Below are 12,293 nucleotides of genomic sequence, written 5' to 3' on the forward strand. Positions count from 1 at the left end.
TTCATCATTCAATTTAATTAAACCCCTCTTCTTCACTATTGGCGTTGGAGTTGGTTCAGGCGTATTCCAATCATCATAATTCCGGCCTATTTTAGCCAATAATTCTTCAGTCGTGCCCTGGAGTTCTTTTCCTGAAAACACAACCAGCACAACTATCCAGGTATGCCCTAGACTCAATGGTTAGTCCACTATAAAATATATCAAGTAAATCATGCTTTTCTAAATCATGGTCAGGCAAAGCTCTAATAAGAGAGCAAAATCTCGTCCAAGCTTCAGGCAATTTCTCCTCATCTCCCTGATCAAAATTATAAACTCTCTGCAAAGCAGCATGTTGAGCACTAGCAGGAAAGTATTTGCGGAAGAAAACCTCAAGCAATTCTTTCGGACTTTTAATAGAATTAGGTGGCAAATTATTATACCAAGTTTTAGCGTCATCCTTTAATGAGAATGGAAATATTTTAGCAACAAAGTAAGTACGCTTCTTAACATCATCAGAAAACAAGCTACTCAAAGTGGATAACTCAGTCATGTGTTCAACAGCACTTTCTTTTTCAGTACCACAAAAAGGTGTTTTCTCAACAATAGCTATATGAGATAGATCAATAGAAAAATCATAATCTTTATCCCTAATGTTTATAGGAGATGTGGCAAATTTAGGATCAGGAGACAGTTTATATCTAACAGTGTGTTCTGCAAGCAACTTTTTAATTTTTCTTGCATCAGTAGTAGCATTACATTTTTCAATAAAATCATCATCAAGCTCCACATAATCTTCCTCATGATCATCACTAGAGTATTCAAGTTCAGGTGAACTAACAGGTGTAGTAGCATTAGGAGTTTCAGTATTTTCAATTTGTCTAGATTTAGCAATTGTAGCATCTAGAAAAGATCCCAATGAACCACTATCATCAAGCACAGCAGAAACATTATCAATATTATGAGAGTGTTCAGATTCAGCAGATGTACCCGCATGCGAAGCATGTGGCGGTGAAACAAGTTTATCAATCACAGATGGTGAATCAAGTGTAGCGGAGGTACTCAGAATTGTACCTTTTCTTGTAGTGGATGGTAATATGGCGATCTTAGTATCGCGAGGTTTACCCATGATGGAGAATTTGCAGCGGACAATATCAATCCAAGTGAACTTCCAAATAAAGCTATGCTCCCCGGCAACGGCGCCAGAAAATAGTCTTGATGACCCACAAGTATAGGGGATCGCAACAGTCTTCGAGGGAAGTATTACCCAATTTATTGATTCGACACAAGGGGAGACAAAGAATACTTGGAAGCCTTAACAACGGAGTTGTCAGTTCAGTTGCACCTGGAAACAGACTTGCTCGCAAGAGTTTATCAGTAGTAACAGTTTTATAGCAATAGCAGTAGTGAAATAACAGCAGCAGAGTAACAAAGACAGCAGTAGTGATTTTAGTAAACAGCAGGATTAAAATACTGTAGGCACGGGGACGGATGATGGGCATTGCATGGATGAGAGAAACTCATGTAACAATCATAGCGGGGCATTTGCAGATAATAATAAAACGGTGTCCAAGTACTAATCAATCAATAGGCATGTGTTCCAATTATAGTCGTACGTGCTCGCAATGAGAAACTTGCACAACATCTTTTGTCCTACCAGCCGGTGGCAGCCGGGCCTCAAGGGAAACTACTGGATATTAAGGTACTCCTTTTAATAGAGTACCGGAGCAAAGCATTAACACTCCGTGAACACATGTGATCCTCACGTTACTGCCATTCCCTCCGGTTGTCCCGATTTCTGTCACTTCGGGGCCATTGGTTCCGGACAGCAACATGTGTATACAACTTGCGGGTAAGACCATAAACAATGAATATCATGATGAAATAATAACATGTTCAGATCTGAGATCATGGCACTCGGGCCCTAGTGACAAGCATTAAGCATAACAAGTTGCAACAATATCATAAAAGTACCATCTACGGACACTAGGCACTATGCCCTAACAATCTTATGCTATTACATGACCAATCTCATCCAATCCCTACCATCTCCTTCACCTACAGCGGGGGAATTACTCACACATGGATGGGGGAAACATTGCTGGTTGATGGAGAGGCGTTGGCGGTGATGGCGGTGATGATCTCCTCCAATTCCCCGTCCCGGCGGAGTGCCAGAACGGAGACTTCTGGCTCCCACGACGGAGTTTCGCGATGTGGCGGCGTTCTGGAGGGTTTCTGGCGACTTCGACTTCTCTTTGTGCGTTTTTAGGTCGAGGCGAATAAGTAGTCCGAAGGGGGGCGTCGGAGGCCGGCCGAGGGGGCCACACCACCTGGCCGCGCGGGCCCCCCCTGGGCCGCGCCGCCTGGTGGTGTGGGGCCCTCGGGCCTCCACTTCAAGTGCCCTTCTGGCTCCGTTAGTTTCCTGGGAAAATAGGGCCTTCTGCATAAATTCCGAGGTTTTTCCCGAAAGGTTGATTTCTGCACAAAAACGAGACACCAGAGTAGTTCTGCTGAAAACAGCGTTAGTCCGTGTTAGTTGCATCCAAAATACACAAATTAGAGGTCAAACAATAGCAAAAGTGTTCGGGAAAGTAGATACGTTTTGGACGTATCACCAACGTGGAACCTGCACAACACAACCAAAGTACTTTGCCCCAACGAAACAGTGAGGTTGTCAATCTCACCGGCTTTCTGTAACAAAGGATTAACCGTATTGTGTGGAAGATGATTGTTTGCAAGAAAACAGTAAAGAACAAGTATTGCAGCAGATTTGTATTTCAGTATAAAAGAATGGACCGGGGTCCACAGTTCACTAGAGGTGTCTCTCCCATAAGATAAAAGCATGTTGGGTGAACAAATTACAGTCGGGCAATTGACAAATAGAGAGGGCATAACAATGCACATACATGCCATGATAAATATAGTGAGATTTAATTGGGCATTACGACAAAGTACATAGACCGCTATCCAGCATGCATCTATGCCTAAAAAGTCCACCTTCAGGTTATCATCCGAACCCCTTCCAGTATTAAGTTGCAAAGCAACAGACAATTGCATTAAGTATGGTGCGTAATGTAATCAACAACTACATCCTTAGACATAGCATCAATGTTTTATCCCTAGTGGCAACAGCACATCCACAACCTTAGAACTTTCTGTCACTGTCCCAGATATCAATGGAGGCATGAACCCACTATCGAGCATAAATACTCCCTCTTGGAGTTAAGAGCAAAAACTTGGCCAGAGCATCTACTAATAACGGAGAGCATGCAAGATCATAAACAACACATAGGTAATAACTTGGTAATTAACATAACATAGTATTCTCTATCCATCGGATCCCGACAAACACAACATATAGCATTACAGATAGATGATCTTGATCATGTTAGGCAGCTCACAAGATCCAACAATGAAGCACAATGAGGAGAAGACAACCATCTAGCTACTGCTATGGACCCATAGTCCAGGGGTGAACTACTCACTCATCACTCCGGAGGCGACCATGGCGGTGAAGAGTCCTCCGGGAGATGAATCCCCTCTCCGGCAGGGTGCCGGAGGAGATCTCCAGAATCCCCCGAGATGGGATTGGCGGCGGCGGCGTCTCTGGAAGGTTTTCCGTATCGTGGCTCTCGGTACTGGGGGTTTCGCGACGGAGGCTTTAAGTAGGCGGAAGGGCAACGCGGGGGGCCACACGAGGGCCCCACACCATAGGTCGGCGGCCAGGGCCTGGGCCGCGCCGCCCTAGTGTGGCGGCGCCTCGTGGCTCCACTTCGACTCCTCTTCGGTCTTCTGAAAGCTTCGTGGCAAAATAGGACCCTGGGCGTTGATTTTGTCCAATTCCGAGAATATTTCGTTACTAGGATTTCTGAAACCAAAAACAGCAGAAAACAGCAACTGGCTCTTCGGCATCTTGTTAATAGGTTAGTTCCAGAAAATGCAAAAATATGACATAAAGTGTGCATAAAACATGTAGATATCATCAATAATGTGGCATGGAACATAAGAAATTATCGATACGTCGGAGACGTATCAGCATCCCCAAGCTTAGTTCTGCTCGTCCCGAGCAGGTAAAACGATAACAAAGATAATTTCTGAAGTGACATGCCATCATAACCTTGATCATACTATTTGTAAACATATGTAATGAATGCAGCGATCAAAACAATGGTAATGACATGAGTAAACAAGTGAATCATAAAGCAAAGACTTTTCATGAATAGTACTTCAAGACAAGCATCAATAAGTCTTGCATAAGAGTTAACTCATAAAGCAATAAATCAAAGTAAAGGTATTGAAGCAACACAAAGGAAGATTAAGTTTCAGCGGTTGCTTTCAACTTGTAACATGTATATCTCATGGATAATTGTCAAAATAGAGTAATATAACAAGTACAATATGCAAGTATGTAGGAATCAATGCGCAGTTCACACAAGTGTTTGCTTCTTGAGGTGGAGAGAGATAGGTGAACTGACTCAACATAAAAGTAAAAAAGAATGGTCATTCAAAGAGGAAAGCATCGATTGCTATATTTGTGCTAGAGCTTTTATTTTGAAAACATGAAACAATTTTGTCAACGGTAGTAATAAAGCATATGAGTTATGTAAATTATATCTTACAAGTTGCAAGCCTCATGCATAGTATACTAATAGTGCCCGCACCTTGTCCTAATTAGCTTGGACTACCGGATCATCGCAATACACATGTTTTAACCAAGTGTCACAATGGGGTACCTCCATGCCGCCTGTACAAAGGTCTAAGGAGAAAGCTCGCATTTTGGATTTCTCGCTTTTGATTATTCTCAACTTAGACATCCATACCGGGACAACATGGACAACGGACAATGGACTCCTCTTTAATGCATAAGCATGTGGCAACAATTATTATTCTCATATGAGATTGAGGATATATGTCCAAAACTGAAACTTCCACCATGAATCATGGCTTTAGTTAGCGGCCCAATGTTCTTCTCTAACAATATGCATGCTCCAAACATTAAGGTGGTAGATCTCTCTTACTTCAGACAAGATGGACATGCATAGCAACTCACATGATATTCAACAAAGAATAGTTGATGGCGTCCCCAGAAGCATGGTTATCGCACAACAAGCAACTTAATAAGAGATAAAGTGCATAAGTACATATTCAATACCACAATAGTTTTTAAGCTATTTTGTCCCATGAGCTATATATTGCAAAGGTGAATGATGGAATTTTGAAGGTAGCACTCAAGCAATTTACTTTGGAATGGCGGAGAAATACCATGTAGTAGGTAGGTATAGTGGACACAAATGGCATAGTGGTTGGCTCAAGGATTTTGGATGCATGAGAAGTATTCCCTCTCGATACAAGGTTTAGGCTAGCAAGGTTATTTGAAACAAACACAAGGATGAACGGTGCAGCAAAACTCACATAAAAGACATATTGTAAACATTATAAGACTCTACACCGTCTTCCTTGTTGTTCAAAACTCAATACTAGATATTATCTAGACTTTAGAGAAACCAAATATGCAAACCAAATTAGCAAGCTTTAAGTGAAAGTTTAATTGAATCCGGGCTGCGTGATCGCAGTGCCTCGGCCCTCCTCATATATTTATAGACAATTACAAATACACAATACAAGTATAGAATACGTATTTAGCTAGGTGACTTGGAGTAAGCTCCAAGTTGATCAGCCGGTGCCTCCTTATCTAACACGCCCCCGCAGTCTGAACCTGGGAGAGTATCGACGTGAAGACTGGATCGGAATTCCCTGAACAAAATAGTCGGCAGGCCTTTGGTGAAAATGTCAGCATACTGTGATGTAGATGGCACATGTAACACACGAACATCGCCGAGAGCCACCTTCTCCCGAACAAAATGAATATCGAGCTCAATGTGTTTGGTGCAGCGATGATGAACTGGATTGGCCGACAAGTAAGCAGCGCTGACATTGTCACAATACACGATAGTGGCTGTGTCAATGGGACGATGTAGCTCCTGCAATAGTTGTCGTACCCAGCAAGATTCCGCGACCGCCGTGGCAACAGCGCGGTATTCGGCCTCGGCACTAGAACGAGAGACCGTTGTCTGGCGGCGAGACGACCAGCTTATCAAATTATCTCCAAGATACATGCAAAACCCCGATGTAGAGCGTCTAGTATCCGGACACCCGGCCCAATCAGCATCGGAGTAGGCAACAAGGGAATGAGAGGAGGAACGGTGCAAAGTGAGACCATGGTGGAGAGTGCCCTTAAGGTAGCGAAGAATACGTTTGATTAGAGAGAAATGAGGTTCACGAGGGTCATGCATGTGTAGACAGACTTGTTGGACGGCATAGGATATGTCAGGACGGGTGAGAGTGGCATACTGAAGAGCTCCAGCAAGGCTACGATAGAGAGACGGATCCGAGACAGAGGAGCCAGCTGTGGAGGATAGTTTGGCTTTGGTATCGATAGGTGTGGTAACGGGGTGACAATCGCTCATGCCTGCGCGAGAAAGAATATCCAGAATATATTGGTGTTGAGAGAGGTGGATGCTGGTGGGGGTACGAGTGACTGAAATGCCGAGAAAGTGATGAAGTGGACCAAGGTCCTTCATGGCGAATTCACGACTGAGAGCAGAGGTGACATGGGTGAGAAGAGATGTGGTGGATGTGGTGAGAATTATATCATCAACATATAGGAGAAGGTATGCAGTGTCAGAGCCCCGACGAAGAATGAATAGAGAGGCATCAGATTTGGATTCAACAAACCCGACGGAACGAGCAAACGTAGAGAAGCGTTGAAACCAAGCACGGGGGGCTTGTTTAAGGCCATAGAGGGATTTGAGAAGACGACAAACATGGTTAGGATGTTGTGGATCGATAAATCCAGAGGGTTGCTGACTATAGACCACTTCATCGAGATGACCATGGAGGAAGGCATTTTTGACGTCGAGTTGATGAATGGGCCAAGCGTGAGAGAGGGCAAGAGAGAGAACGATGCGAATGGTAGCGGGTTTAACTAAAGGGCTGAAGGTTTCATCAAAGTCGACGCCGGGCTGTTGCGAGAAGCCGCGTACCACCCAACGGGCTTTGTGACGGGCAAGAGAACCATCGGAGTTATATTTGTGGCGAAAAATCCATTTTCCGCTCACAATGTTGGCACCAGGTGGGGGAGGGACAAGAGTCCAAGTTTGGTTATGTGTGAGTGCGTCGTACTCTTCCTGCATGGCCTGCCGCCAGTTAGGATCACGAAGAGCTAAGAGATAGGTAGATGGGAGTGGAGAGGAAACAATGGCAGAGATATTGAGCCTCTCTCTGGGACCAGGGAGACGACCTGTCGTGGAGCGAGTGCGATAGACAGGAGGTGGTACGGGTTGAGGCTGAGGTGGTGTAGGTGCAGGAGGCGTGGCGGCGGCGGCAGGAGAAGGGCGCGCAGCGGGCGAAACCGGTGCCGCGGGAGGCTGGCGAGGGGCATCGGGAGGAGGAGGTGTTGCCGCGGCAGGGGACGCTGCCGGGCGAGGGGAGGGTACTGGAAGTGGTGGTGAGTCTATGGGATCGAAGAGATCAGGTGTTGGGGGTGGCGATGGTTGAACTGGTGTGTCTGGTGCATAGGGAAAGGTGTGCTCGTCGAAGATGACGTGACGCGAGATAATGATGCGGCGGGTAGCGAGGTCGAGGCACCTATATCCTTTGTGATGGGAGGGGTATCCTAAAAAGACACATCTGGTGGAGCGAGGAGATAGTTTGTTGGGCGTGGTGGAGGTAATGTTCGGGTAGCAAAGGCAACCGAAGACGCGAAGAGTGTGATATGAAGGGGTGAGGCCGAAGAGGAGTTCGTAGGGGGTGGTAAGGGTCTGGGCATTGGTGGGGCGTATGTTGATTAGGAAGGTAGCGGTGTGTAGGGCTTCGGCCCAAAGGGAGGGAGGCATAGAGGCTTGAAAGAGAAGGGTGCGAATGACATTGTTGGTGGTACGAATGGCGCGTTCGGCTTTACCGTTTTGTTGTGATGTGTGAGGGCAGGAGAAGCGAAAGAGGGTGCCATGTTTGGTGAAGAAGGAGTGGACTTGTTTGTTGTCGAATTCGCGACCATTGTCACATTGGATAGCGAGGATAGGAAGGTTAAATTGGGTGCGAGCATAGGCATGAAAGGCAGTGAAGGTAAGGAAAACATCAGATTTCTTACGAAGGGGAAACGTCCAAAAATAGTGAGTATAATCATCCACAATAATGAGGTAATAACCAAAACCAGAGGTGCTAGGAATAGGCGATGTCCACAAATCACAATGTAACAATTGAAAAGGTTTGACACTAATGGACTCCGAAGGATAAAAGGGCAGCCTGATGTGGCGGCCCAACTGACACGCATGACATAAGGACGACGATGCTTTGTTTGGTGGAATTTGTTGATGTTGGTGGAGACGCTGCATGGTGTGGTGGCCAGGATGTCCAAGGCGGCGGTGCCAAAGCTCGAAGGATGAAGTGGTGAGGAGAGCTTGAGCGTCTGGTGGTCAGAGGGAGTAGAGTGGGCTGGAGCTATTGCATCGAAGAATCACGGTCTTGGTGAGAAGATCCTTCACAGTGAAACCGAAAGGGTCAAATTCAATGGAGCAAAGATTATCGATAGTGAATTGACGAACAGAAATAAGGTTTTTGATAATATGAGGAACAACTAGAATGTTACGAAGATATATGTGTTTAGGATGAAGGGGCAGTGTGTAAGAACCTATGTGTGTAACAGGAAGAGATGCACCGTTGCCGACTATGATTTTATGTGAAGAAGATGGTCGAAGGGAAGAGAGTATACCATGATCGGATGCCATGTGAGACGAGGCGCGTGAATCCATAAACCACTCTTGGTTGCCGGGGAGGTGCATGTTCTGAAGTGCCGTAAGAAGAGCTGGGTCGAGCTGCTGCTGCGAGACGTGTTGCTGGGGAGGAATAATCAGACCGTTGTTCCAGGTCGGCGTCATGGGAGGAAGCTGCTGTCCGGTGGCGGTGTAGGCTTGGTGACCGGGGCGGGGGCCCAAAACGCCGGCCGTGGGCGCGCGCCAGCGTGGCTGCCATGGGGCGAGCTGGAGTTGCTGCTGCTGCGCGGCCCGGGTCGGGAGCCCGGTCCACGGATTGTACATCCAGGGAGAGTTGTTGTCGCGGCCGCGGCCACGGCCACCGCCGCGACCACGGCGACCACCGTAGCCCCCACCACGGCCAGAGTTGATGAAGAGGCCAGGCTGGTAGGGCGAAGGGGGACGGGGATCGGTGCTGCCTGAGCCACCGCCACGTCCAGCCGAAGGAGCACGCTAGCCACCAGCGTGCGGGTTGATGCTGTTGCCGCTGGCCCAGAGCACGGAGGCAGCCGCATTCTTGGCGTCGGTCTTCTTCTGTGCCTCCTCAAGGACAAGAGCAGATCGTGTTTGAAGAAAGGTGGGAAACGGCACCTGGTACGGGAGAAACGAGCGGAGATGGCTGAACTGCTCGTTGAGGCCGCGGAGGACCGTGAGGACGAGGGTTTCGTCGGAGACAGGCTGGCCGACGTCGGCGAGGGCATCGGCGAAGGACTTGAGTTTGGAGCAGTAGTCGTGGACGCTCATGTCTCCTTGCGGGGTGTTGCGGAACTCCGCGTCGATGGCGAGAGCGCGGCTTTTCTTGTTGTCGTGGAAGAGGCTGGCCAGCGCGTCCCAGATTTGCCGCGCCATGGATCCAGGGGCCATGATGATGCCGAGGAGCTCGGAGGAGATCGAGCCATAGATCCAGGAGAGGACGGTGTAGTTGTCCCGTGCCCAGTCAGATGTGGGCGACGTGTCCGATGGCGTAGCGCCGGTGGTGCCGAGGACGTGGGCGGTGAGGCCGTAGCGCCCGAGCGCGACGAGGAAGAGTTCCCGCCACTTGGCGTAGTTGGATTCCTGCAGATCAAGGGTAACAGGGACATGGCTTTTGATAGAGGCGACGTAGGAGGAGGGAGTGGGGCTAGGGTTTGGGGAGGTTGTAGTGTTGTCGACGCTTTTGCCCATCTCGGCGAGGCGGCGGTCGAGTTCGGCTTGGCGAGCCTGGAGGAGGGACTCACGTTCCTTGAGCTCTTGTTCGAGCTTCTTGAGATCGTCGGCAGACATGGTGATGGTGGCGGCGGGAGAGAGGGAGGAGGGCTAGGGTTTTTGAGGTTTAGGGTTTTAGAGGGAAGAGAGGATCGGCTGGTGCTCTGATACCATGAAAGTTTAATTGAATCCGGGCTGCGTGATCGCAGTGCCTCGGCCCTCCTCATATATTTATAGACAATTACAAATACACAATACAAGTATAGAATACGTATTTAGCTAGGTGACTTGGAGTAAGCTCCAAGTTGATCAGCCGGTGCCTCCTGATCTAACACTAAGTGTTTCTTCATTAATGGGTGCAAAGTATATGATGCAAGAGCTTAAACATGAGCACAAGAATTGCCAAGTATCAAATTATCCAAGACATTTTAGAATTACTACATGTAGTATTTTCCAATTCCAACCATATAACAATTTAACGAAGAAGAAACTTCGCCATGAATACTATGAGTAAGGCCTAAGGACATACTTGTCCATATGCTACAGCGGAGCGTGTCTCTCTCTCCCATACAGTGAATGCTAGGATCCATTTTATTCAAACAAAACAAAAACAAAAACAAACCGACGCTCCAAGCAAAGTGCATAAGATGTGGCCGAATAAAAATATAGTTTCAGGGGAGGAACCTGATAATGTTGTCGATGAAGAAGGGGATGCCTTGGGCATCCCCAAGCTTAGACGCTTGAGTCTTCTTAGAATATGCAGGGGTGAACCACCGGGGCATCCCCAAGCTTAGAGCTTTCACTCTCCTTGATCATATTGTATCATACTCCTCTCTTGATCCTTGAAAACTTCCTCCACACCAAACTCGAAACAACTCATTAGAGGGTTAGTGCACAATAAAAATTAACATGTTCAGAGGTGACACAATCATGCTTAACACTTCTGGACATTGCATAAAGCTACTGGACATTAATGGATCAAAGAAATTCATCCAACATAGCAAAAGAGGCAATACGAAATAAAAGGCAGAATCTGTCAAAACAGAACAGTCCGTAAAGATGGATTTTATTAAGGCACCAGACTTGCTCAAATGAAAATGCCCAAATTGAATGAAATTTGCGTACATATCTGAGGATCACTCACGTAAATTGGCATAATTTTCTGAGTTACCTACAGAGAATTAGACCCAGATTCGTGACAGCAAAGAAATCTGTTTCTGCGCAGTAATCCAAATCTAGTATCCACTCTACTATCAAAGACTTTACTTGGCACAACAAAACATAAAACTAAGATAAGGAGAGGTTGCTACAGTAGTAAACAACTTCCAAGACTCAAATATAAAACAAAAAATACTGTAGTAAAAACATGGGTTGTCTCCCATAAGCGCTTTTCTTTAACGCCTTTCAGCTAGACGCAGAAAGTGTGAATCAAGTATTATCAAGAGATGAAGCATCAACATCATAATTTGCTATGATAATAGAATCAAAAGGTAACTTTATTCTCTTTCTAGAGAAGTGTTCCATACCTTTCTTGAGAGGAAATTGATATTTAATATTACCTTCCTGCATATCAATAGTAGCACCAACGGTTCGAAGAAAAGGTCTTCCCAATATAATGGGGCAAGATGCATTGCATTTAATATCCAAGACAACAAAATCAACGGGGACAAGGTTATTGTTAACCATAATATGAACATTATCAATTCTCCCCAAAGGTTTCTTTTTAGCATTATCAGCGAGATTAACATCCAAATAACAATTTTTCAATGGTGGCAAGTCAAGCATATCATAGACTTTCTTAGGCATAACAGAAATACTTGCACCAAGATCACATAAAGCATTACAATCAAAATCATTGACCCTCATTTTAATGATGGGCTCCCAACCATCTTCTAGCTTTCTAGGAATAGAAGTTTCAAGTTTTAGTTTCTCTTCTCTAGCTTTTATGAGAGCATTTGTAATATGTTTTGTGAAAGCCAAGTTTACAGCGCTAGCATTGGGACTCTTAGCAAGTTTTTGTAAGAACTTTATAACTTTAGAGATGTGGCAATCATCAAAATCTAAATCATCATGAGCTACAGCAATGGGATCATCATCCCCAATGTTGGAAAAAATTTCAGCAGTTTTATCACAGGCAGTTTTAGCAGTTTTTTGCAAGTTTGCAGGCTTTGCATTAGGCGTAGAAGCATTGCCAACACCAATTATTTTACCATTGATAGTAGGAGGTGCAGCAACATGTGAGGAATCAACATTACTTGTGGTGGTGATAATCCAAACTTTAGCTACATTTTTCTCTTTAGCTAGTTTTTCATTTTCTTCTCT

General features: G+C 45.9%; 1 protein-coding gene across 1 annotated transcript; it reads right to left on the reverse strand.

Moving 5' to 3' along the window:
* Positions 1-9,239: 9,239 nt before the first annotated feature.
* Positions 9,240-10,049, reverse strand: LOC127347123 (uncharacterized). Its single transcript, XM_051373347.1, has one exon. The coding sequence runs from the start codon at positions 10,047-10,049 to the stop codon at positions 9,240-9,242; it is 810 nt and encodes a 269-aa protein (XP_051229307.1).
* Between the last annotated feature and the right edge of the window lie 2,244 nt (positions 10,050-12,293).

This window comes from Lolium perenne, chromosome 4 (genome assembly GCF_019359855.2).
Source record: "Lolium perenne isolate Kyuss_39 chromosome 4, Kyuss_2.0, whole genome shotgun sequence".
Taxonomy (NCBI): domain Eukaryota; kingdom Viridiplantae; phylum Streptophyta; class Magnoliopsida; order Poales; family Poaceae; genus Lolium; species Lolium perenne.

Bases quoted from the DNA above. Each gene is read 5' to 3' on its own strand.
- LOC127347123 (XM_051373347.1), bottom strand. From the start codon at position 10,049: ATGTCTGCCGACGATCTCAAGAAGCTCGAACAAGAGCTCAAGGAACGT.